Source organism: Centropristis striata, chromosome 13, assembly GCF_030273125.1.
Source record: "Centropristis striata isolate RG_2023a ecotype Rhode Island chromosome 13, C.striata_1.0, whole genome shotgun sequence".
In the NCBI taxonomy this organism is placed as follows: Eukaryota; Metazoa; Chordata; class Actinopteri; order Perciformes; family Serranidae; genus Centropristis; species Centropristis striata.
The window spans coordinates 11,866,377-11,894,199 of record NC_081529.1 but is presented as its reverse complement, the minus strand read 5'-3'; the positions used below and the strand labels follow the sequence as shown (position 1 = coordinate 11,894,199).

At 41.6% G+C, this 27,823-nt stretch overlaps 4 gene segments (V, D, J or C); all 4 read right to left on the bottom strand.

Moving 5' to 3' along the window:
* Positions 1-7,030: 7,030 nt before the first annotated feature.
* Positions 7,031-7,482, bottom strand: LOC131982862 (Ig heavy chain V region XIG14-like). The segment is given in 2 exon segments: positions 7,031-7,338; positions 7,440-7,482. Coding segments are annotated over 2 exon segments (351 nt in total).
* Positions 7,483-10,307: 2,825 nt separating this feature from the next.
* On the bottom strand, positions 10,308-10,751 carry LOC131982839 (immunoglobulin heavy variable 3-53-like). The segment is given in 2 exon segments: positions 10,308-10,615; positions 10,702-10,751. Coding segments are annotated over 2 exon segments (357 nt in total).
* Positions 10,752-16,850: 6,099 nt separating this feature from the next.
* Positions 16,851-18,478, bottom strand: LOC131982848 (immunoglobulin heavy variable 3-74-like). The segment is given in 2 exon segments: positions 16,851-17,164; positions 18,436-18,478. Coding segments are annotated over 2 exon segments (357 nt in total).
* Positions 18,479-25,033: 6,555 nt separating this feature from the next.
* Positions 25,034-25,500, bottom strand: LOC131983015 (Ig heavy chain V region XIG14-like). The segment is given in 2 exon segments: positions 25,034-25,356; positions 25,458-25,500. Coding segments are annotated over 2 exon segments (366 nt in total).
* Between the last annotated feature and the right edge of the window lie 2,323 nt (positions 25,501-27,823).

The window sequence follows — 27,823 nt, the reverse complement described above, 5'->3', positions numbered from 1 at the left end:
ACTCCTCCTTTCTGATTGAACAGTGTCTTCCATTCAATCTCTCCTCAAAATTAATTTAATATTTTGTCTTTCTTCTAACTCATTCATGTTTTGAAACTCAAGTTATTATAACATTACATTATAATGCTTATTTAACTGTAGAGTCATTTCATCTGTGGATAATTACCCAATTCAACATAAACACAACACAGTTTTGCTACTGTTTGTAAATTAAAGCTTAATAAATGTTATTATGATTATACTGGTTTCAGGTCATTTAATACGAAAATCGCCTTATAGGTAAACAACATCTCATGTCTCCTGAAATTATTTTCCTTCAAAGTTTCAACAGTTGTGTCATGTGGCTTGTAACTTCTGCTGTTTGGAATATTTCTTGTATTATTAGACCAAAAATGTATTTTTAAACAATTCAATGTCAAAACAACAAGTTCAACTTTTGAAGACATTATAGGTTAAATGATTATATTATTTGTAAAGTGTAATATTTATCAATGGTTTCTTGGTGATTGCAGCCTAAAAGCATTTCAAAAGATGTAACAGTGAGCTGGTGTTGAAGTCATTAGTGGTCTGAGGGCTCCTCCTCTGGTGGCTTCATGTTACAAGTGTTCAGGCACTGAGGGGTTTTTGTTCAGCTCTACTGATGCTTTGTGTCACTGTGGCTCTCTGGCACAGTAATACACAGCAGTGTCTTAAGGCTGCACATTCTGTCTGTTTAGAGTCACTGTGTTGCTGGAAGAGTCGAGGCTGATACTGAACTTGTTCTTCAGTGAATCTTTGTAAACAGCAGTGCATCCAGTACAGTGATATCCAATCCACTCCAGTCCTTTCCCTGCGGGTGTGTGTGTGTGTGTGTGTGTGTGTGTGTGTGTGTGTTTAGAGACATTCTCTCCTTCTTGTCATCTGACTTCTTATCTTCTACTGCCACCTGTTGGTACTTGTGAGAATAACTAGTTTGAGGTTTTTGTAGAGCCTCTCTGCTTCCTTTAACCACTGTGTGTTTGGCACAGTAATACACAGCAGAGTCCTCAGGCTGTAAGTTGGACAGTCTCAGATACGTCATGCTGTTGCTATTATCTCTGGTGACTTCTATTCGTCCTTACATGCTGCTGGCATAATCTGTTCTACTTGCATCGCTGTAAACACGGCCGATCCACTCCAGAGCTTTTCCTGCAGGTTGTCTGATCCAGTGCATGCTGCAGCAGCTAAATGTGAAGCCAGATCCCCTGCAGGAGAGACTGAGAGTCTCCCCGGGCTTTTTCACCACTGAACTGGAAGGAATGGACTCCATGTTCTGACCTGTACAACCTGATGAGATGAAAGGAGAGAGGAACCACAGAAGAAAGTGAGACAGTCATGTGGGAAGTTTTCTGGTATCACTGAGCGACCATCAGTCCATGTTGTCTGATCAAAGATCAAACAGCAGTCAGCAGGAGAACTCACAGGGCAGAGAGAGAGCAACCAGCAGAAGAGTGAGTGTGTTGATCATCCTGAGGCTGGAGATGTGACCTCTGATGCTCCACACAAAGTACAAGAGCAGTCAGCAGGACACAAGTACACTGCACACACTGAACATTTGCATCAGCACATCATGGGGAGGGAGGGGCTCCTGAAGCATATTGTTTATATTTGTTTATAAAAAATAATTATATTTCCATGGAGCATGCACCAGCACAATCTGAAATGATCATTTTTTTCTTTTTGCATGCATTTCGAAAATATAGTTATTTGTTATCATATTATTAGTTTAACGTTTCTTTGATGGATTTGTTCATCTAAAATTTAACTCAAATGAGTTTCATGATGGCTTCACCTTTTTTTTTTCCTTTTTAAATTGTGTTTGGATTTAAATCAGTTTAACACAGAAATCTTAAAATTTTGAAGAAAAAAATTACTATAATTGTATTGATTTATGTGTTCGTATTTAGTTCATTTTCACTGCACACACCAGTGAGGATTATTTGAATAAATACTTGAGATTTCAGCAGCTGGTTGAAGAGTTTTTTTTTTTTTTTAAGATTTTAGGATTCAAATTGTGTCCGTTTGAAGCAACAGACAATCAGAAGATCAACTAGTTCAGAACTACAACTATTGTGACAAGATGCAGAATTATAGTTGTGTAGTTCAGGAACATTTTTCTTGTTTTTTTTTTTTTCTTCTATCAATTAATGTACATGAAAGTGTTCCTCTATATAGGGTTGAACAGTACAGTTAGTTTCCAGATGAAAAACAGTTCAAACCTCCATTTATTCTCCCAATCCAGTCTTTGCAGTACTCTGTAAGCTACAAACAGTAAAAAGGCTTGTAAACTAAATGTTGGAGAATTAGAAAGTTAATTTAAATACACAAGTGTTCCAATGAGGAGGTATTTTAAATAAAGCTCTGTTATGAGTGTTTGTTCATCTGCAGATAAACCTGAAAGTCAAGTCAAGTAGAATATGATCTGATTTCTATTATGGCCAACTTATTCCTCTCCATGAATAGATGCAGCTACATTTTCTTTATATTCAGAAACAGTTTGCATCAAACTCTCAATAATCTCTGATTTCAAGATATTTTCTGCTGTTAAACACAACAACGATCTTTGTATTAGCAGCCCAGTGAGGAGGAACAAAGACAGAAATGGTTATTAATTTAATAGTATTTCTCAGGAAATATTTTTAGGAACTTGTGTTATCAAGTGTTGTGTCATACAGTCATTTATTAGTTTGAAAAAATGTTTAAAGTAAAACGTAGAATTTAAGGCAACATATATAATATAAATAATATAATACAGTATATCATATACATGCTATATAAATATGACATGTTTATCCTCAAACAGCCAGTAAGAATGAGGACTGTAGGTTTTTGTACAGCTGCTCAACCAACTCCAGTCACTGTGAGTGTCGAGCACAATAATAAACAGCAGAATCTTCAGTCTTCAGACTGTTCATCTGCAGATACAGCTGCTGTCTGCTGTTGTCTCTGGAGATGGTAAACCGCCCTCTGACTGACTGAGAGTAGTAGATGTTGCTACTATCATAAATAGCAGCAATCCACTCCAGTCCTTTCCCAGGAGCCTGTCTGATCCAGTTCATATAGTAGCCACTAACATCAAGTCCAGAGGCTGTACAGGTCAATCTGTGAGATCCTCCAGGACTTTTAACTGCTGGTTCAGATTCTGTCAGAGTCTGACCATCAACACCTGTCAGTCAAGAGGATAAAAGAAAACATTAATTAAATGAATTGGCAACACAAATATGGTCTGTGTAAAATTAAGAAAAGTCTCCACCTGCCCAGCAGACAGTTAGAAGCAGCAGTCCTGTCCTATAGTCCATCATGTTAAACTGTGTGTCCACTGTCCTCTGTCCTCCTCTCTGCAGTCAGATAAGTAGAGGTGGAAGATATCTGAGTTTTGCATTGACTCCTCCTTTCTGATTAAACAGTGTATTCCATTCAATCTTTCCTTCAAACCTGGCTTTTTTTTTTAACTGATTTTGAACTGAGTTTTTTTTTTTAACTAAAGTTATTATAACATTTAGTCAGGCAGCCAAAGTCTCAAACTTGGGTTGAACCTGACATCATCTGTCATACTTTTTATTTGTGTTTTTTCTGTTAACTTTGACCCTGAGGACTAATAATTGGAGGGTCTGCTCTACTGGAAATATCGCCGGAAAAAAATGTGGCCATTTTAGTGTATGCACCCTATCTTTTTTATCAGAAAAATGTGAAAAAAACTTTTTTTCCCTCAACTCCTCAGTGGGTTGAGAAGGTCAAGTCAATAAATGCATTCCAGATGCACAGAACACATGTGCTGACAACATCCACTGAAAAAATAACTCTTAAAACACATTTCTACATGATTTTGCATCAATTTAATGCAAAAAATGTAGGCGTTTTCTCACTTTTTCCCAATATTTTCATCTTTACTTCATTGGCAATCAATTATTCCCCCAAGTTATGACATCAGTCAATATGCCATTCTTTTCACCAAACAGTATACTCAGTCCACAGAATAAATTATAAAAATCCAACCAAAATCAATGGTTCTGTGATGATTTCAGGCGATCAACAGGCTCAGAACCTCAATAGAATTTTAGGCTACTCCCAAAATTCTGAAAGACATCATGGCCTAGGCTTTTTATTAAATGTCAACATAACCCTGTTCTCCCATTGGAAATGTGTCACACAAGAAATATAATACAGCAAAATGACTTTCATTATTTTATTGCCTCAGATGATAACTATTACAACTTTAATGGAACAAAATAATTTAACATAACTTAATTAATAAGGTGCAGGTCCCTGTCCCTGTGGTGGGATAATCAGGAGGGTGGCACACTGCACCACCTTTACTTGTCCCTGTCTTCAAGCACAAGTTCAATCTTTGAACATCTGTTGGGGTCCCCGGTGCAGAGACATGCAATGCCACACTTCACATCGGCTCTTGCACAGGAGCATCCTCGGGCACACATGCAGTTCTTGCAGCGGCAGTATTTGCTGTGTTTGAGTTCAGAAGGTTTTGCCTCTTTCAGCATCATGGTTGACACCAATTTGCCATTGACAAGCGTTCTCCCAAAATCAGTGGCAGCTGGGTAGGTTGGCTGAACCATGTGTGCCCGCTTACACACAGCCAACTAATGCAGGGCTCGGCGAAGGTGTAATAGGAAGGCATCTTCAGTTGGTGGAAGGCAGCCCATGTCTCCTTTGATGCTTACAAAGAGATGGGCTCGCAGTGCGTCTAGAGTACCACCAAAGTCACTCCTGTCATAGAGTGACACCATGTATCGCCATGCTGCTCTTATAAGTATTCCTGAACATCCAGGCATTCCTCAGAGTCACCGTACCTACACAGCAGCAGAATGTCTGTCAGGTGTTTAATAGCAGTTGTGTAGGCCCGCCTTTTTCCTCTTCTGTCACATCCGGTAAGTATGTAGGTGCTGAGGTGAAGGGATGTAAGATCTGAAGCTGCAACATCATACTTCCCCGCCAGAGCCTCTGTTATGGCATGAACAGGTAGGAAGATATCCATCGTCTTCACCCACATTTCCTGCAGCCCATCCGTGTGTGATGTAATACATGCACATCATGATCACATCTGTGTCTGTCACAACCACTACAGCCCGTTTGTTGTGCAGAATTTGTACTGAGTATGCAATGTGAGCAAACATCCTGGTATCTGCCTCCTCATGTTTCTCACAGGATCACAAAAGATTCTACCAAGAATAAGTGTGCATCCTGCAGGAAGTGACTTGTTCTGAGCTGCCCATGCTTCCCCCATGTAGTTCAACAGATTAGCTTTATTCAGTGGATTGTGAATGAAGCCTTTCCATTCAGTTATAGGGAGAGTATCATGTGGCTTGTACTCCTTCATTTTGCTGCAGCAGGTCTTCATCCTCCTCTCTCGTTCCTCACCTTTCAGACTTTCAGCAGGTGAGACATCATATCGATCACCAACAAACTGGATGCAGTCACACTTGTCTGGAAGGATTCCAAGGAGCTGCCTCAGGTACTTTCCTTTCAGTTCATGGACGGTGCTGCTCCCAATATGTTGGTTGAGCGCCATTGGCATCTACTACCATTACAACAGGCTTGTCAGATGGCGGTAGTTTGTCCACTTCCCCCCATAAGCTGCCAAGGGCTGTCTTGATTGCAGCCAGGTAGTCTGCCTTGTTTCCTTTACGCATTGCATAACTTTGGTCATGGAACAAATCTGGCTCAAACAGGGAGGCTGGGCAACTTGTCCTTTCATGGCCAAACACTTCCACCTTCCTGTTTTTCTCTAAGTCCTGAACAAAGTACAGGTTCCGCACAACTGCACTCTCCTCATATACCTTTTTGCCTTTGAATGCCATAGACATTGATTTCTTTGGCTTTGCTGCAAAGGTTGAAAGTTTGTGCTACTTTCTCACTGTTTGTTCTTCTTGCTGCAGCCACTGATGCCAGTGAAGAGTTTTGTCTTGGCATCACGGTTGTAGGTTTTTTCAAGTCATGTCTGTCCCGACACCATTGAACCATCCTTCTGTTTGATGACAGTTGAATTCCCTATAGATTCATCAATTCAAATTACTAAGATTGTGTGTGTGTGTGTGTGTGTGTGTGTGTGTAAGTGTGCAATTATGATAAATATCCAGCATGTCTTTCGGAATTTTGAGAGTAGCCAAGCCTGTTGATCGCCAGCTAGTCGTGAAATCATCACAGATTCATTGATTTTGGTTGGATTTTTATATTTTTTTTATGTGGAATGAGTATACTGTTTGGTGAAAAGAATGTCATATTGACTGATGCCATAACTTGGGGGAACAATTGATTGCCAATGAAATAAAATGAAAATATTGGGGAAAAAAAGTGAGAAAACGCCTAAAAAAATTTTTCATTAAATTTATGCAAAATCATGTAGAAATTTGTTTTAATAGTTGTTTTGTCAACACATGTGTTCTGTGCATTTGGAATTTATTGACAGCCTACCCAACCCACTGAGGAGTTGAGGGGGAAAAACTTTTTTCACATTTTTTTGATAAAAAAGATAGGGTGCATACATGGTATGGGTAAGGGTGGTCATCAGGATCAAAGTTAACAGAAAACACACAAATAAAAAGTATGACAGACGATGTCAGGTTCAACCCATTTCCTTTAGCTTTTGAGACTTTGGCCCCCCCGACTAATTATATTATAATGTTTATTTAACTGAAAGTCACTGTAACATTTGAATGCATACACAATGTTTTGAGTTTTACTACTGCTTGTATATTAAAAGGCGATAACTATTGTTATGATTAAACTGGTTTCAAGGCAAACAACATCTCATGTCACCTGGAATTATTTTTCTTTAAAAATTAAACATTTTGTATCATGTGGCTTGTGTCTTTTACTATTTTGATTGTTTCTTGTAATGTTGGAGGAAAAATGTATCTTTAAACAGGTGAAAACAGATGAAACAGTGAGCTGGTGTTGAAGTCATTAGTGGTCTGAGGGCTCCTCCTCTGGTGGCTTCATGTTACAAGTGTTCAGGCACTGAGGGGTTTTTGTTCAGCTCTACTGATGCTTTGTGTCACTGTGGCTCTCTGGCACAGTAATACACAGCAGTGTCTTCAGGCTGCACATTCTGTCCGTTTAGAGTCACTGTGTTGCTGGAAGAGTCGAGGCTGATACTGAACTTGTTCTTCAGTGAATCTTTGTAAACAGCAGTGCATCCAGTACAGTGAAGTCCAATCCACTCCAGTCCTTTCCCTGCAGGCTGTCTGATCCAAGCTGTGTAGTAGCTGCTAAGAGAATAAGAGACCTGACAGGTGATGGTCAGACGTTGACCTGGCTGCACAGTCACAGAGGCTGGCTGAGTCAGCGTTTCACACTTTACACCTGTGGAGGAAAACATGTTGAATATTGAATGAGTGTAGTAAGAGTGAACAGTCAGTGTGCTGTGATCATACTGTCAGTGTCTCTGCCTCAGTGAGACTCACAGGATCCAGCAGCCAGCAGCAGCAGCACAGCTACAGAGAACATGGTTGGCATTGAAGGTGATCTGATGGGAGCTTCTCTTCTTATGCTGCAACTGACAGCATGATATCAAGTCTTTATAGCAGACTGTGAGGAACTTTGCATAGAGAAGGACACTGACAGACTGTAAAGGAAGGATGGACTGTCCTGTCATAAGTAGTGTGGGACTCTCCAGGTGTTTTAATCACTGGTTCAGACTCAGTCAGTGTTTGACCCTCAGTACCTGCAGACATTTAAACAGCTCATTAGTTACTGTAATGCAGACATATTGTCTTTGTACCAGGAGCTTTGTCACAAAAGCATTTATTGTTCTTACCTGCCCAGTTAGAAAAACAAGCAAAATAATCAGGTCTGCTCATTGTGAAATGTGATTTACATCTTTCTGTTATATCATTATTGTAATTGTGATGACTTAAATCATGAATAAATCATTTTCAAATGGTTTAACTGCTATGTTAGTTTGTTGTCAAATTGAACATGTTCATTTTTTTTGCTCAGCAGCGTTTGGTGGTCCATCCATGTTCTAGACACATCATGTATAAATGTCCAAATATATTATCAATACCTGCTGTTATTCATTAAATCAACAATGGGAACATTATTAACCATGTTTAACCCGACAAAACAGGAAGTCACAAACTACAGCATCAACTGTAGCTTTCACAGTGTGTGTGTGTGTGTGTGTGTGTGTGTGTGTTTAGAGACATCCTCTCCTTGTCATCTGACTTCTTATCTTCTACTGCCACCTGTTGGTACTTGTGAGAATAACTAGTTTGAGGTTTTTGTAGAGTCTCTCTACTTCCTTTAACCACTGTGTGTTTGGCACAGTAATACACAGCAGAGTCCTCTGGCTGGAAGTTGCACAGTCTCAGATACATCGTGCTGCTGCTATTATCTCTAGTAACTTCTATTCGTCCTTGCACACTGCTGGCGTAAAATTTTCTACTTGCATCGTTGTAAATACGGCCGATCCATTCCAGAGCTAGATCCCTGAAGGAGAGACTGAAAGTCTCCCCGGGCTTTTTCACCACTGAACTGGGAGGAATGGACTCCATGCTCTGACCTGTACAACCTGATAAGATGAAAGGAGAGAGTATCTACAGAAGTGAAGTAGGTGGACTCAGGTGCAGGGAAGGAGGCAGAGGTCAGGTAACAAGAGTGTTTATTGTGAAGAGTGGTATGGCAGGGAGACTGGCACCAGCAGATGAAGGCAGAGGGTGTAGCTGGTGTGCAGAAGAGAGAACAGGTTTTGAAAGGCTAAGACAACAACTAGAATACTGGAAGAGATCGTGTTGAGAGCTGGCGACGTCACTAACTGGTAGCAGTGTCTGTAATCCATCGCTGACTGACTGTGGCCTTGGATGTTAAGTAGTATGGGTTAATGACCAGATGAGCAGCAGCTGAGAGGCCCCGACTCCAGCACAGCAGTCTCCCATCTTTAATCAGGCTTGCCCACACACAAACTACGGTAGCAGAGGCAAAGGGCATGAAATCTTCTGAAAATGTTTCCTTTAATTTGTTCTGAAGGAAGTTTTGAAGAAAAGTCTTGATCAGACGCGCTACGTCCTACCGGGGAAACGCCCCCTATCAGCTGACAAGAAGCGGAGTGATAACTCCTCATGTATCGGAGGAAGCATGAGTCTAGTTCAGGGCTCTCCCCAGGCTGACAGAGACAAGGTAGCGCCCAGGGTCATGATATAGGCAATTGAGTGAAAAATAAATGGGTTACAAAAATCACAAACTAGGGAGCAGAGGAAGAGGGCATGACAGAACAGAACAGAAAATTAGTTCATCCATTTGTTACTTCAAGGTTAGATTACTGTAATTCCTTACTGTCAGGCTGCTCCAGTAAATCCCTTAAACCTCTTCAGTTAGTCCAGAATGCTGCGGCTCGTGTACTAACAAGAACCAAGAAAAGAGATCATATTTCTCCTGTTCTAGCTTCGCTGCACTGGCTCCCTGTAAAATCCAGAATTGAGTTTCAAATCTTCTTCTTACTTACAAAGCTCTAAATGGTCAGTCACCATCACATCTTAAAGACCTCATAATGCCATATTACCCTTCAGAGCACTACGCTCCCAAAATTCTAGGTTACTTGTGGTTCCGAAAGTCCTTAAAAGTAGATTGGGAGCCAAAGCCTTCAGTTATCAAGCTCCTCTCCTGTGGAATCATCTCCCAGTCTCAGTACGGGAGGCAGACACCCTCTCTTTATTCAAGAGTAAACTTGAAACTTTCCTCTTCGACAAAGCCTATAGTTAGGGCTGGGCTTCTGATGTTTTTGCTAACTTGTCACTTTTAGCTAAGAATGCCGTGAGAACCCATTTAGCTAAGAATGCCATGTGGGACCAACGACACTGAGCTTGTGCTTGTACGGTGTGAGTGAGGCTCGTCACAGCCTTATTCGTTGGTGAGGGCCGCATGGTACTTGCAGTGGTGGTGTGGACAGGGGTGTGTCCACTCCCTAGGACTATGGCACAACGGATAGTATCATCTTGTCCTGTGTATTATTGTATGTATGGACTGTGTCTTGATGCGAAATTAGAAATGTAAAGAATTTCTAGGAGTTTCGGTTTAACATTTAAATTGCTGTTCTGTCTTTGACCCTTTTATGAATGAGGATTGAGGAATCTTTATTTTGTGTTTCTATGTGTTTTCATGATGTGTCAAATAATTCATAACAATGAGAAAAAATTTAATTTTTTTAACACAAGACACTTAAACAAACATTAATACAAGATTTATATCCACAGCAATTAATGACACTTCATGTTCTATCAGCCCAGTAAGAATGAGGACTGTAGGTTTTTGTACAGCTGCTCAACCAACTCCAGTCACTGTGGCTCTCGAGCACAATAATAAACAGCAGAATCTTCAGTCTTCAGACTGTTCATCTGCAGATACAGCTGCTGTCTGCTGTTGTCTCTGGAGATGGTAAACCGGCCTCTGACTGACTGAGAGTAGTGGTTGGTGGTACCATGATTCAAAGCGAGCCACTCCAGTCCTTTTCCAGGAGCCTGTCTGATCCAGCCCATCCAGTAGCCACTAACATCAAATCCAGAGACTGTACAGGTCAATCTGTGAGATCCTCCAGGACTTTTAACTGCTGGTTCAGATTCTGTCAGAGTCTGACCATCAACACCTGTCAGTCAAGAGGATAAAAAAACGTTAAATTCAATAAACTGGGGACACAAATATGGCCTGTGTAAAATTAAGAAAAGTCTCCACCTGCCCAGCAGACAGTTAGAAGCAGCAGTCCTGTCCAATAGTCCATCATGTTAAACTGTGTGTCCACTGTCCTCTGTCCTCCTCTCTGCAGTCAGATAAGTAGAGCTGGAAGACATCTGAGTTTTGCATTGACTCCTCCTCACAGGAAGGAAATCACTGGCCTGGAAATATTTAATGAAACAGGGAAAATAATGTCTAATAATATAATATATAATATCATTATATATAGAATAGTCTGACAATTTTAAGACCACTCCAACATTTGCTCTACAAATACACTAAAGTTCATCTTGTTTCAGACCATAGACTGTATCCAACACATGAACATACAAGGTTTATTCTCATGTGTTGAATTATAACATCTGAGTATCATGACTCTGTGTCTCATCAGTCACTTTGAGCATAAAGTGCAGCACATGAGAGCTTTTACATTTATTTAAATCTAATGAATCTAATTCGATTTCTGACAGTGTGTTTATTCTTATTTGACCTTTTACAGCATTTAAACATTCATTGTTTGTAATAATGACAGATATATTCAGGATTAGATAATGTTGTGAGAATTAAAGGGACTCTGTCTTTTTCTGTGAGTGATGTAACATCATGAGGAGAACAATAAACTCACTTCATAGTAAAGTATGTAAAATTTAATGTGGATATATTAAAGTGATTTTGCACGTGTTGATAAAACTCAGATATCATTGAGATCACTTTGCTGTTTGTTGTCTGTAGAGGTTTTTGTTCAGCTGCTCCACTGTCTTCAGTCAATTTGAATTTGAATACATTTTAAAAAAAAAAGTGCATTCAAATTTTCATAATCGTAAAATTAATAGCTGTTAGATTAGTTAAGCATCTTCATTAAAGCTGTGAGATGGCGCTATGTATCTCTGTAAAGCAGAACAACTTCATGATTCATGTCCAATATATGCTTATATATTATATTTAGTAATTTCTTCAGTTTTGAGGCCTCCCCACCACCTGACTCTTCTTCACTGAAAGCATTGAGAAGTATTCATGAATCTGTTTCTCTTGTCTACAGCAAAGGTTAACCTATGATTTATGATGAAGCTCTGTTACATACAGTAGCAGACACAAGCTGTTTCCATCGTAATATACAATTTTAATATTAAAAAAGTATACCCGATGACGGCGGTTTTTTTTAAATCAACAATCAGGAGTGCTACATAATGCACTTTTAGGAAAAGTCAAAGACTGGGAGGATAAAATATTTTAATGAAACAATGTAACGTACAGTTGAAAAATAGCCACAGGTCAATAACACCTGTTGTCGGTTCTAGTGTTATTAAATATTTAAACTATTTCCTTGTTCCTTGTTAGTCTTATTAACTGTTGATGTTTTCTTTTGTGGCTGACTAATGTAACATCATAAAGACAATTAAAAACAACACATTAATATAAGGTGTTTACAATCCACAGATGATATTAACTGGATTATGGTGAGAAAACTCAGATATCATTGAGATCACTTTGCTGTTTGTTGTCTGTGGAGGTTTTTGTCTGCAGCGTGTATGTCAGTGATTTAGTGTCTGTCCTTCACTCTGCAACACATATGTAGAGATGGAAGACGTCACAGATTTGCATTGACTCCTCCTCAGAGACAAACACCACATCTCTAGAAAACATTTGACTTAGATAATTTTGTATTACTATTATGGTAATTGTGTTGATTTCATTAATGCTTTCCAAGTAATTCAGGTACCTTAAAATATTTATAATCAAATAAAATATATGTTTTTATTTCAATTATGCATTAACATATCATGCATAAACGTCAAAATATCTTTTTCAGGACTGTTACAATTTAATGGGAACATCATGAGCCGTCTTTCACCTTGGCAAAACAGGAAGTCACAAACCACAGAATCAGCTGTGGCTCTCACAGTGTTTGTTTGTGTTTAGAGACACTGTCATACTAATTATTTGACTTCTTGTCTTCTACTGCCACCTGTTGGTATGTGTGAAAATAACTAGTTGAGTCCTCGTTGTAGTGTCATTTTTTGTATGTATTGTCACCGGCCTCTGACTGACTGAGTAGTAGTAGTAGTAGATGCTACCACCACCATTAGTAATAGCACCAACCCACTCCAGTCCTTTTCCAGGAGCCTGTCTGATCCAGGCCATCCAAGAGCCAACAAAGTTAAAACCAGAGGTTGTTTTAATGAATCTCTTCCAAACATATCAGAATGAAAATGAATCAACAAGTAACAGAAGATTGTATGTGGAAACAAAATTATTCCAACTTTATTTGGGACCGTGTATCATCTGTCATGATAATTTCAGACACACAAATATGATCAGTCACACCTACTTCTTTAGGCCACAAACAGTAAGAAAGATAAAGGAACCAAATTGGATTACTTGTTGGACTGTGTTAGAAAACTAACTGAAAATGAAATATTTATTACCAAGACAAAAATGTATTAAACGGAGTGTCTTTGTGTTGATTGATACATTCCATGCCTGAGATGTTTTTGTATTTACGATCAGAGTGTTTCTGTCTCTCTCTCTAGTGCTGTGTACATTTGAGTGTACCTTCATGCGGAGACGTAGTTGAGAAAAGAAAGCAATACATTTAAAATTAGTTTGTCTTTAGTGGATCCCATTAAGTGGGATTTTGTTCGTGAATAATACAAATGTAGGACAAGATATACTGTGAAAACTGAATGATCCTTGTGGTGGTGGTAAATAGAGGAAGTAGTTTTTGTATGACGCTGCTATTACTGTTTCTCATTCTGTGTCTTCAGGCACAGTAATACACTGCTGTGTCCTCGGTCTTCAGACTGTTCATCTCCATGAGTTTTGTAGATATTTTTCACCTGCCCAGCAGACAGTTAGAAGCAGCAGTCCTGTCCTATAATCGATCATGTTAAACCTCTGTCCTCCTCTCTGCAGTCAGATAAGTAGAGTTAGAAAATATCTGAGTTTTACATTGACTCCTCCTCACAGGGAGGACATTTTGCTTTACATTGAGTTTTTGTAATTAATTGATTTGCAAGCTTTCCAGGTACCCTGCCTCTCACCCACTGTCAGTGGGTCCATTTATCAATGGATAAATGGAATTTTAAAGATATATTCATTTAAGATGGCACAACTTAGGTTTGTCTGATATGTTTCAATTAGAAGTGCTATATGGCAGCCACTTCTCACTTGAAGCTTGAATCCTCTCTCAACATCACCTGTACTGATTTAACAAGTGCATCTTTACTGTGGTTAATCAGTCCCAAGGCATCCCCCAGGGACCCAAGCTTGGGCCTCTCCTGTCCATTCTCAACATGCTCTCCTTCTCTAATATCATCATCATCATGATCATCACCAACTTCTATGCTGATGATGTCCAACTCTAAATATCCACCCAATCTACCATCACTGCACACTTTCCACCTTGATCAACTGCCTCGCCAAAATGAAATAATGATTTCAAGTCAACGTTTTTTAAACTGCTCCACTCTCTTTTCCATACATCAACAAGCTTTGAGCAATCAACTTCTCATTAAAACACCATGGATGTAACACTGCCTTTTCCCAATAGTGAAACATATTGCTGATCTCTGCTCATCTCTCTTTTTCTTCTGCCTTCATCACATCTGTATCTGTCCTTCTACTCCACTCACAAAGTTTTCAATGACCAGGGGTGCTCTTACGTCATAACCCCCTGCACCTGCACTTTCATTCTGGAATTTGACTGATTTGGATGCTAATTGTTGTGGTTTTCAATTTGTTTTTTTACTCTGGGAGAAAATACAATAATGAATCAGTGATGGTGACATCCAAGTATTTAAACTTATCCATTTATACAATATAAAGACTGTTTTGTTCTACTCTGTAACAATGAGCTGGTGTTGAAGTCATTAGTGGTCTGAGGGCTCCTCCTCTGGTGGCTTCATGTTACAAGTGTTCAGGCACTGAGGGGTTTTTGTTCAGCTCTACTGATGCTTTGTGTCACTGTGTCTCTCCTGGCCATAGACTGTATATAAATAATGGACGTAGTCACCGTGACGTCACCCATTGGTATGTGGACTGCCCGTTAGAAGCCTCGAGTTCGGCGTTATACTCGTCGCCATCTTGCGTCGTCATCTTGTTTCCGATACGCGGAGCAGACCATAATTGGACTGTGGAGGAGCGCGAGGGATCTGATCACTGACTACAGCCTCTCTACACCGGCAACCCGACTGAGAGAAGCCGCTGCTAATTCATGTTAGCATTAATTGGAGCAAAATCACATTGGAGCAAAAAACAAAACCAAAATGTATCTTTCTTACCTCAGAAAACTGAGCAACGACTCCTTGAGACACAATTCATGGAGAAAAAAGGAAAACCTGTAACACAGTATCATGACAGCATACGCGCATTCAAGTTAAAGCTCACGTTATGGGAGACGCAGATGGCAAGCGGAAACCCTGCTCATTTTCCCTGTCTAAGAAATGAATGCTCAGCAAGCATTAATCCTGACATACACCGGGAGATTTTCAGTGACACGCCCACAGCTAAAGGGATGACCTGGTTGATGTTGAAGCTGAACTGATATGAGCTCTTCTGTCCTCTCACTGACACACACACACACACACACACACACACACACTTCACTTCACTTCATTATATGTAACCTTTTTTTACATGTTGTTGAAAAATATTTAAATTCTAATTGAATAAGTTGTAGGTGTAGTTGAATATGTAAACAGTATGACTTCTCAAGTGACCAGACTAGGTAGAGGAATCCTTTCTGTTTGTTTCCTCGATGGGAACTCAATATAAAATGTGTTTTCACAGGCCTGACATGCTTCAGTGCTTCTCACACAGAGATCAGTGTTGTTCAGTTTTTGTACAGCTCTGTAGTCTCGTGTGTCACTGTGCCTCTCGTGCACAATAATAAACAGCAGAGTCTTCTTGTTTCAGACTCTTCACCTATAAGTACACAAGATTTGTGGACGTGGTCTTGGTGATAGAAAACTGGTTCTGGAGACTTTGGGCAAATATGATGCCAGTTCCACCATCAATGCGTCCGATCCATTCCAGTGCTTTCCCTGGTTTCTGACGAATCCAGTGCAGCCAAGCCAGAGCAAGTCCTTCCACTTTACAGGACAGAGTGAGTGGTTCTCCAGCTCTGCTGACCACTGGCTCTGAGGAGGTGAGGGACTGGCCCTGAGCAGCTGAAACAGACACAGAGTTGAGATGAGGAGGAGCCAGCAGACATACAGAGCTCCTTTTCTCCTCCGCTGGACTCCCACTTCACTCACCTGAAATGAGAGCCAAGAGGACGACACTTTGTACAACTGTCATGGTGGGAACTTGACTGAGTGTCAATCTGTAAAGGCTCTTATGAAGGATATATTTTGAAGAAGGGGCGGGGATTGTGCATCACTGTGTGGATTTGCATTTCTGCACTGGGACATATTGGAGATACAGAGTGGAGACAGACACAGACACCAACATGAAAGATGTTCAGTGTTTTTCTGTTTTGCAGTGTGCCTTTTTGATCAAAGTGAAACTTAGTTTTATTTCAGTGTTACTGATTTATTCAGCTTCCATCACAACGTCTCATAAATGAAAGAAACAACAGCATCTCACTCAGTCTTCCATCTTTTTTTTCTTGAAATGTATTTCAGATGGTGAGATGGCTTTTAAAATGTTCTATATGTGTGGTGGTGAAGTGAGTTTACATATGGTGCGATATAAAGCTGTAGTTCAGTCCAGAGTTTCAGTGTCAGTGAGTAAAGATCATTGAGATAAACAGAGTTTCTCCTTATAGTGACAGAGGAGAGAGAAACTTGACTCTGACTGCCATCTTGTGTTTTTATAGATGGAACAGCAGAGTTATTTGTACTCATATAATCACCAAATTTAGATACATATATGCATTGTTCAAATGTGTGGATGCAGTTTTTTTTGATTCAGACTTGAATAAGAAAAACATCAATGATTTGAACAGGTTGTTTTTTCTGTTTTTTAAGGTCAGAAATGAGCGTCACAGAAATACTTTATTTAATTTGTGTGTTCAATGGTTATTGTTGTTGTTTATTAGTGATCTCATACAAAAGTTTGTAAAAACAAAAATTAAAATAAATATATTTATATCAGCCCAGTAAGAATGAGGACCGTAGGTTTTTGTACAGCTGCTCAACCAACTCCAGTCACTGTGAGTCTCGAGCACAATAATAAACAGCAGAATCTTCAGTCTTCAGACTGTTCATCTGCAGATACAGCTGCTGTCTGCTGTTGTCTCTGGAGATGGTAAACCGCCCTCTGACTGACTGAGAGTAGACCTGTTTGCTGCTATCACTGTAGATCAAGGCGATCCACTCCAGTCCTTTACCAGGAGCCTGTCTGATCCAGTGCATCCAATAGCTGCTGAATGTGAATCCAGAGGTTGTACAGGTCAATCTGTGAGATCCTCCAGGACTTTTAACTGCTGGTTCAGATTCTGTCAGAGTCTGACCATCAACACCTGTAAAGAGAACAAACAACATTAAATGAAATAAGCGGTTGACACAAATAGAATAAACGTTTTATTTATATCAGTGAAAGTCTCCACCTGTCCAGCAGACAGTTAGAAGCAGCAGTCCTGTCCTATAGTCCATCATGTTAAACTGTGTGTCCACTGTCCTCTGTCCTCCTCTCTGCAGTCAGATAAGTAGAGGTGGAAGACATCTGAGTTTTGCATTGACTCCTCCTTTCTCATTGAACAATGTCTTCCATTCAATCTCTCCTCAAAATTAATTTAATCTTTTGTCTTTCTTCTAACTCATTCATGTTTTGAAACTCAAGTTATTATAACATTATATTATAATGCTTATTTAACTGTAGAGTCATTTAATCTGTTGATAATTACCCAATTCAACATACACACAACACAGTTTTGCTACTGTTTGTAAATTAAATAAATGTTATTATGATTATACTGGTTTCAGGTAATTTAATATGAAAATCGCCTTATAGGTAAACAACATCTCATGTCTCCTGAAATTATTTTCCTTCAAAGTTTCAACAGTTGTGTCATGTGGCTTGTAACTTCTGCTGTTTGGAATATTTCTTGTATTATTAGACTAAAAATGAATTTTTAAACAATTAAAGGTCAAAACAATGAGTTCAACTTTTGAAGTCGTTATAGGTTAAATGATTATATTATTTGTAAAGTGTAATATTTATCAATGGTTTGTTGGTGATTGTAGCCTAAAAGCATTTAAAGAGATGAAACAGTGAGCTGGTGTTGAAGTCATTAGTGGTCTGAGGGCTCCTCCTCTGGTGGCTTCATGTTACAAGTGTTCAGGCACTGAGGGGTTTTTGTTCAGCTCTACTGATGCTTTGTGTCACTGTGGCTCTCTGGCACAGTAATACACAGCAGTGTCTTCAGGCTGCACATTCTGTCCGTTTAGAGTCACTGTGTTGCTGGAAGAGTCGAGGCTGATACTGAACTTGTTCTTTAGGGAATCTTTGTAATATGCAGGGTGCCCAACATGGTGACCTCCAATCCACTCCAGTCCTTTCCCTGCAGGCTGTCTGATCCAATGTGTACGATAGCTGCTAAGAGAATAAGAGACCTGACAGGTGATGGTCAGACGTTGACCTGGCTGCACAGTCACAGAGGCTGGCTGAGTCAGCGTTTCACACTTTACACCTGTGGAGGAAAACATGTTGAATATTGAATGAGTGTAATAAGAGTGAACAGTCAGTGTGCTGTGATCATACTGTCAGTGTCTCTGCCTCAGTGAGACTCACAGGATCCAGCAGCCAGCAGCAGCAGCACAGCTACAGAGAACATGGTTGGTATTGAAGGTGATCTGATGGGAGCTTCTCTTCTTCTGCTGCAACTGACAGCATGATATCAAGTCTTTATAGCAGACTGTGAGGAAGTTCACTTTGCATAGAGAAGGACACTGACAGGATGTAAAGGAAGGAAGGACTGTCCTGTCATAAGTAGTGTGGGACTCTCCAAGCTTTGTCAGAAAAGCATTTATTGTTCTTATCATGTGGTATGATCAATATGTAATATATAATTTTCTTTCATATTATTATTGTCATTGTGATGACTTCAATCATGATTTTAAAATGATTGAACTGCCATGTTTGATTCTTATAAAATTTAAAATATTAATTTATTTCGTTCAGCAGCATTTGGTGGTCCATCCATTATGTATAAATGTCCAAATATATTATCAATACCTGCAGTTATTCATTAAATCAACAATGGGAATATTATTTAAAAAATGGATCCAGACAACACAGGAAGTCACAATCCACAGCATCAACTGTTGCTTTCACAGGGTGTGTATGTGTGTGTGTGTGTGTGTGTGTGTGTGTGTGTGTGTGTGTCTGTCTGTCTGAGTATGTGTGTGTTTGTGTGTGTTTAGAGACATGCTCTCCTGAGTCCATCCATCCATCCATTTTTCTCCACTTATCCGGGGCCAGGTCGCGAGGCCAGCAGGCTAATCAGGGCATTCCAGATGTCCCTCCACTGTGGTTTGGGTCTTCCCCGTTGCCTCTTACCAGTTGGACGTGCCCAAAACACCTCTAACAGGAGGTGCCTGCTGGCTCCTTTCGATGCGAAGGAGCAGCGGCTCTACTCCGAGCTCCCTCCGGATGTCTGAGCTCCACACCCTATCTCTAAGGCTGAGCCCAGCCACCCTACGGAGGAAGCTCATTTCAGCCACGCTGGCAGTCCACCGTTTTCCAGCAGAGAATCATGGCCTCAGACTTGGAGATGCCGACACTCATCCGTACTGTTTCACACTCGGCTGCAAACCGCCCAAGTGAGTGCTGAAGGTCCCGGTCTGATGAAGTCAAAAGAACCACATCATCTGCAAAAAGCAGAGATGCAATTCCAAGGTTCCCAAATTCCCAAACCGGATCCCTTCCTCCTCCCGGCGGCGCCTTGACATCTTCATGAAAAAAGTCCATGAAAACCACAAACAGAATCAGAGACAAGGGCAAACCTGGCGGAGGCCAACACCCACTGGGACCTTGTTTGACGTTGTGCTGATTATGTGGACACAGCTCTTACTTTGGTTATTTAGGGACTGGATAGCTTGTAGCAACCCATATTTCCGCTGTCCCCCCTTACAAGTATGCCTTCGGGATACAGTCGTAAGCCTTCTCCAAGTCCACAACACACATGTTGACTGGATGAGCAAACTCCCATGACCCCACCAGAAGTCTCACAATAGTAAAGAGCTGGTTTGTTGTTCCACGGCCAGGACAAAAGCTGCAGCTGAGCAGTGTAATTCCACGGAATACACCCTCCGGTCCCCCTTTTTAAAAATGGGAACCACCACGCCGGTCTGCCACTCCACTAGCACTGTCCCAGACCTCCACGTGACACTGAAGAGGCGTGTCAACCATGACAGCCCAACAGTGTCCAGAGCCTTCAGCATCTCAGGGCGAATCACATCCAATCCTGGCGCCTTGCAGTATTTTGACTACCTTGGCGACTTCTGCCAGGTATACTGATGAGTCTTTCCCTGAGTCTTCAGACTCTGCCTCTTCCGCAGAGGACATGTTGGCTGGATTAAGGTGTTCCTCAAAGTGCTCTTTCCACCGTCTGACGACATCCCCAGGTCGGGTCAGCAGGTCTCCCCCCCTGCTGAACACAGCTTGGGCCAAGCCCTACTTCCCTTCCTGAGTTGCCAGACAGTTTTCCAAAACCTCTTTGAGGCCGACCAAAACACTCTTACCAGCTTCAGCCAGCATCTTCACAAGGTATTTTGCTTTTGTTCTTGGGTTGATATGCACATTTTGGACCAAAGCACGTTCATCTTTGGGACACAGAGTCCGTCTCGTTCCTTTGAAGAAAGTAATAAAAAATTGTCTTAAAAAAATCCTTCTCTCATTATTCTAATAATAATAATAATACATAAAATTTTTATAGCGCTTTTAAAGGCACTCAAAGTCGCTTTACATGACAGGAAATTAGACACACACAAACACAAAATACAGAAGAAAACAACTAAACAGAGATGAGAGATTATGAGTTCAGGTATTGTAAGCTATTTTGAAAAGGTGGGTTTTGAGTTGGTTTTTGAAGGCATGGAGGGAGTCGGAATTGCGGATGTGAGTCGGGAGGGAGTTCCAGAGGGTTGGGGCAGCAGTGGAGAAGGCTCTGTCGCCAATGGTGCGGTGCTTGGTCCTGGTGATGGGGGTGAGTAGGTTGGCGTCTGAAGATCTGAGGTTGCGGGTGGGGGCGTGACGTTGGAGCAGATCTGTGAGGTATGGGGGAGCAAGGTTATTGAGGGCTTTGTAGGTGATGAGCAGGATCTTAAAGTGGATTCTTTGCTGGATAGGGAGCCAGTGAAGGTGCTGAAGGATGGGCGTGATGTGGTCTCTGGAGCGGGAGTGGGTGAGTAAACGAGCAGCTGAATTTTGGACATATTGTAGTTTTTGAAGGTTGGTGGAGGGGAGGCCGTAGAGAATGCTGTTGCAATAGTCAAGTCTGGAGGTTATGAAAGCATGAATTAATGTTTCTGCAGCGGAGGAGGACAGGATTGGGCGAAGACGTGAGATGTTGCGGAGGTGGAAGAAGGATGTTTTGGTGATGTTCTTGATGTGTGATTTGAAGGAGAGAGTTGGATCCATGGTGACGCCGAGATTTCGGACATAGGGGGAGGGGGTGACTGTGTGTCCATCAATGTTCAGTGAGAAGTCCTGGGAAGAGGGGAGGCGGGATTTGGGGCCAATGACGATGATTTCTGATTTGTTGTAGTTGAGTTTGAGAAAGTTGCTGTTCATCCAGGTTTTTATGTCGGTGAGGCAGTTTGTGATGGTGAGCAGAGTGGCGGGAGTGATGTTTTTGTGGAGAGGTAGAGTTGAGTATCGTCTGCATAGCAATGAAATTGTAGTCCATGGTGGCGTATGATGTGACCGAGGGGTAGCATGTACAGGATGAATAGGAGGGGACCATGCACCGAGCCTTGGGGGACACCATGTGTGACAGGGATGATATGGGATTTGCAGTTATTGATGGAGATGTAGTGAAATCTATCAGAGAGGTAGGATTTAAACCAGGAGAGTGCTGAGCCAGTGATACCAATGCATGATTGCAGACGGCTGAGGAGGATGGTGTGGTTGATGGTGTCAAAAGCGGCGCTGAGGTCGAGGAGGAGGAGAATGTTGAGGGAGCCGGAGTCAGAGGCGAGCAGGAGGTCGTTGGTCACTTTGAGTAGAGCGGTTTCGGTGCTGTGGTGGGTACGGAAGCCAGATTGGAATATTTCGTAGAGTTGATTGGAGTGGAGGTAGTGCTGGAGTTGAGCGGCAACAGAACGTTCTAGAATTTTTGAGAGAAATGGGAGGTTTGAAATGGGTCTGAAATTGTCGGGGTTATCAGGGTCCAGGCCGGGCTTCTTGAGGATGGGTGTGATGGCAGCAAGCTTGAAACAGGAGGGAACCGTACCAGAGGTGAGGGAGGAGTTTATGATGTTGGTTATGAGTGGGGTGAGACAGGGGAGGCAAGCTTTGACGAGGATGGAGGGAATGGGGTCCAGGGGGCAGGTGGGGTGTTTAATGCTTGAGAAAATATTGGAGAGGTCAGATGCTGTTATGGGTGAGAAGGAAGAAAGACAATGGTCTGTTAGTGAAGGAGATGAAAGTTGTGGGTTGAGGCTGACGGAGGAGGAGGTGGCAAGCTGGCTGTGTATATTGTCAACTTTTGAGTGAAAGAATGATAGAAAGTTATTGCATTTTTCCGGGGTGAAGGAGTGTGAGATGTGGTCCATGGGTTTGAGGAGCTTGTTTATTGTAGAAAACAGAGTGCGGGGGTTGGAGGAGCCAGAGTCAATGATGCCGGAGTAGAAGGTGGAACGGGCTTCGTTTAGTGCTGACTTGTATTGGTGGATATGGTCTTTGTAGGCTTGGTAGTGTACAGTGAGTCCAGTTTTCTTGTGTAGGCGTTCCAGTTTTCTGCGCTGTTTCTTTAGTTGGTGAAGTTCGGGAGTGTACCAGGGGGCAGAGTGAGTGAATGAGACATTTTTTGTTTTTATGGGAGCAAGCTGGTTGAGGCAGGTGGACAGAGTGTGGTTGTACAGGTTGACGAGGTCTATTGGAGTTGGGTTTTCAGGGAGGGTAGAGTCAGCTATGGTGTTGGATATGCATGTGGAGAGGGTGGTTGGACAGAGAGACTTGAGGTTGCGAAAGGTTATAGTGCGGTTTTGTTTGGGTTGGGGGCTGGGAATGTTGATGTCCATGATGATGGTCAGGTGGTCGGAGATGGTGAGGTCAGTGTGTGAGAGGTTGTCAATATTGAGGCCAGTGGAACAAACCAGGTCCAGAATGTGCCCACGGCGGTGGGTGGGGAAATTTACATGTTGGGTGAGGTTGAAGCAGTTGAGAATGTCCAGAAAGTCTGTTGTACTTTTACAGTCAGGGGAGTCAATGTGGATATTAAAGTCACCTAGGAGTAGGATGGATGGGGAGAGTGAAGACAGTTGTGTGAAGAATTCTGAGAAATCTGACAGAAAGTTTGGTTTGGGTTTGGGTGGACGGTAGATGATAGCAATGATGAGGGGTTTTGGACCGGGGAGTTTAAATGCCAGATGTTCAAAAGATGGTGCAGCAGTGATGGAGAGTGGCCGAGGGTTGAGGTCTTGACGGTGTATGGCTGCAATTCCTCCTCCTCGGCCCTTAGAGCGTGGGTTGTCCATGTATGAATATCCAGTAGGTGTGGTTTGGTTGAGTGTGAAATATTCCAAGGGTTTATGCCAGGTTTCGGTCAGACAGAGGAAGTCCAGTTGTTTGTCAGTGATGAATTCATTTAAGATGAGGCTTTTATTGTTGAGGGATCTTGTGTTGAACAGGGCTATTTTCAGAGGCTTTTGTTTTGAAGTTTGCATGGAGGAAGTTGCTACCGGGCGCAGGTTGAAGGCATGTATGTGGTGGTTCTCCTGATGACGTGGTGAGTTGTTGTGGTGACGGAATGCGGAAGTGCGGGAGCTGTAGTCGGTCCAGAGAGATGGGATACTGTTTGCTGCAGTGGAGTTGTAGAGAAACTTGCGACGGGAGCCTCTATGGATGTAGTGGCGGCGTCGTAGAAGTCCGAAGTGTTTTATTGCGGCGATGAGTTCCGTAGCGGGAGGCGATTGATGATTCAGCCGGAGGAGCTGCGTGGTTGTGTAGCGTTGAGCCATGGTCGGGTTGAAGGAGCCGGTGGATGGCTGTGACAGGTGGTGAGAAGACAGCAGGTAGAGCAGGACCAACCGCAGCATCGTTAATGGAAGGACGAGCCTGGACCTGGTTGGGAGCCAGGCTCGATGCAGGAAGGCAGCGGTCCTAGCCAGCAAGGGCTAAGGGCTAACCGCACCGTGGATGCCTTCGGCAGCGGCGGTGGTCGCAGCGACGGCGGAAAGCTGGAGGCTAGTTGTCGTACCAGGCGATGGTCAGCCACACCGGGACAAGCAGTGGTCGAGCTGGGCGTAGCCTCCAGTGGCACAGGGTAATGGTTTCTGACACACTCGGGCGAGGGTCGAAAACAGGGCAAACTTTTTTCGGAGGGAGAAGCGGCAGCCAAACGCGCCAGCGTCCTCTCCGCACCGCAATGTTAATGTTGAACTAAAACCTTCTGGCATTAATGGTAATATTCTGGAGGGTTGTTTGAACCCTTAGGATAATGACTCTAACACAAGATAATTGGAGTAAACCTGGAGTCCAATCGAGGAAACTTGAGTGTAGTGAAGAGCTACTTTGACCTATAAAAACACTTTGTAATGGTTACTAACAACAGAGGAGAAATAAGCGCAGAAACTACAGAATCTCACTGTGACAAAATATTGTCAATATCTAGTTACTTATGGAAGAATAATCAACACACACAACCAAACAACAAAATAGTTTAAAGTTAATCAAAATGTATTTTTCTAAAACAATATAAAACTGTATAAGGCATGTTAAACTGAAGCAAGTTTGTGTGCTGAATGAGATCATATCAGCTTGATTTTTCTCAACAAACACATATCAGCCAGCTGACATATATAGCCTAACCCCCTAGTTATCACATGCAGGCACACATGATGTGTATGTGTTCAGCTGTAATGAGACTGCAGCTCATGTTTGTCCATGGAGCTCACCAGGGCTCGGGGTTGGTCCATCCACGCCCTGGCTCTGCACATGACAAGCATTTATGCTTAGATGCAGTGCATCCAACCAAATTTTTTTCTGCTTGTTAATGGGATATAAAATCAAATAATGCTGTAAAATTAGTTGAAGTAGCTTTGTTCTTAGGCTTTCTATTTACTGTAACAGTGAGCTGGTGTTGAAGTCATTAGTGGTCTGAGGGCTCCTCCTCTGGTGGCTTCATGTTACAAGTGTTCAGGCACTGAGGGGTTTTTGTTCAGCTCTACTGATGCTTTGTGTCACTGTGTCCCTCCCTGGCACAGTAATACACAGCAGTGTCTTCAGGCTGCACATTCTGTCCATTTAGAGTCACTGTTTTGCTAGAAGAGTCTATGTCGATACTGAACTTGTTCTTTAGAGAATCTTTGTAGTATGAACCTCCAGTATGTTTCATTCCAATCCACTCCGGTCCTTTCCCTGCAGGCTGTCTGATCCAAGCTGTGTTGTAGCCACTAAGAGAATAAGAGACCTGACAGGTGATGGTCAGACGTTGACCTGGCTGCACAGTCACAGAGGCTGGCTGAGTCAGCGTTTCACACTTTACACCTGTGGAGGAAAACATGTTGAATATTGAATGAGTGTAATAAGAGTGAACAGTCAGTGTGCTGTGATCATACTGTCAGTGTCTCTGCCTCAGTGAGACTCACAGGATCCAGCAGCCAGCAGCAGCAGCACAGCTACAGAGAACATGGTTGGTATTGAAGGTGATCTGATGGGAGCTTCTCTTCTTCTGCTGCAACTGACAGCATGATATCAAGTCTTTATAGCAGACTGTGAGGAAGTTCACTTTGCATAGAGAAGGACACTGACAGGCTGTAAAGGAAGGATGGACTGTCCTGTCATAAGTAGTGTGGGACTCTCCAGGTGTTTTAACCACTGGTTCAGACTCAGTCAGTGTTTGACCCTCAGTACCTGCAGACATTTAAACACCTCATTAGTTACTGTAATGCAGACATATTGTCTTATTGTCAGAAAAACATTTATTGTTCTTACCTGCCCACTTAATTGACAGGATTGTCATATATGATTTATATTTTTCTTTCATATTATTATTGTAATAATGATGACTTAATTAATGATTTTCAAATGATTTTACTGCTATGTTAGTTTGTTGTAAAATTTAACATTTTCATTTATTTTGCTCAGCAGCATTTGGTGGTTCATCCTTGTTCTAGACACATCATGTATAAATGTCCAAATATATTATCAACACCTGCTGTTATTCATTAAACCAACAATGGGAACATCATTAAGCATTTTTAACCCGACAACACAGGAAGTCACAAACCACAGCATCAACTGTTGCTTTCACAGTGTGTGTGTGTGTGTGTGTGTGTGTGTGTGTGTGTGTGTGTGTGTGTGTGTATGTGTGTGTGTGCGTGTGTGTGTGTGTGTTTAGAGACATACTCTCCTACATGTCATCTGACTTCTTATCTTCTACTGCCACCTGTTGGTACTTGTGAGAATAACTAGTTTGAGGTTTTTGTAGAGCCTCTCTGCTTCCTTTAACCACTGTGTGTTTGGCACAGTAATACACAGCAGAGTCCTCTGGCTGTAAGTTGGACAGTCTCAGATACGTCATGCTGTTGCTGTCATCTCTACTGATTTCTACACAGCCTCTCACACTGCTGGCATAATTGTTTCTACTGGCATCAGAATAGCCAGCCCCGATCCATTCCAGAGCTTTTCCTGCAGGTTGTCTGATCCAGTGCATGCTGCAGCAGCTAAATGTGAAGCCAGATCTGCCCGGGCTTTTTCACCACTGAACTGGAAGGAATGGACTCCATGCTCTGACCTGTACAACCTGATGAGATGAAAGGAGAGAGGAACCACAGAAGAAAGTGAGACAGTCATGTGGGAAGTTTTCTGGTATCACTGAGCGACCATCAGTCCATGTTGTCTGATCAAAGATCAAACAGCAGTCAGCAGGAGAACTCACAGGGCAGAGAGAGAGCAACCAGCAGAAGAGTGAGTGTGTTGATCATCCTGAGGCTGGAGATGTGACCTCTGATGCTCCACACAAAGTACAAGAGCAGTCAGCAGGACACAAGTACACTGCACACACTGAACATTTGCATCAGCACATCATGGGTAGGGAGGGGCTCCTAAAGCATATTGTTTATATTTGTTTATTTGTTACTGTTATTTATTATATTTTCATTTTTTTGCGTGAATTTAGAAAATATAGTTATTCCTTTTTAATGTTTTTTTTTTGAAGGATGCAGCAGATTTGTTCATCTAAAATTTGACTCAAATAACTTTTTTTTCTGTTTTTTTCCTATTTAAGTTTTGTTTGATTTTAAATCAGTTTAATAAAGAAATCCTAAAATTCTGAAGAAGAAAAAGGACTCATTTTATTGATTTATGTAGTTGTATTTATTTTATTTTAGGATTATTTGAATTAATACCTGAGATTTCAGCAGCTGGTTGAAGAGGTTTTTTTTAAGGTTTCAGGATCAAATTTGATTTCAGATTTGAAATCAGTTTCAAATTGTGTCCGTTTGAAGCAACAGACACTCAGAGGATCAACTAGTTCAGAACTACAACTATTGTGACAAGATGCAAAATAATAGGTCAGGAACTTTTTTTCCTGTATTTTCTCTCAAATAATGTACATGCAATTGTTCCTGTCATAATGACGACAGCTAGTAGACACCTGGAACAATATAGTTAGTTTCCAGATGAAAAACAGTTCAAACCTCCATTTATTCTCCCAATCCACAGTGTTTGCAGTACTCTGTAAGCTAGAAACAGTAAAAAGGTTTGTAAACTAAATTTTGGACAATAAGAAAGTCAATTTAAATACACAAGAGTTGTTTCTTGTTCAGTTGCTGTCTTCAATGAGGAGGTATTTTAAATAAAGCTCTGTTATGAGTGTTTGTTCATCTGCAGACAAACCTGCAAGTCAAGTCAAGTAGAATATGATCTGATTTCTATTATGGCCAACTTATTCCTGTCCATGAATAGATGCAGTTACCTTTTCTTTATATTCAGAAACAGTTTGCATCAAACT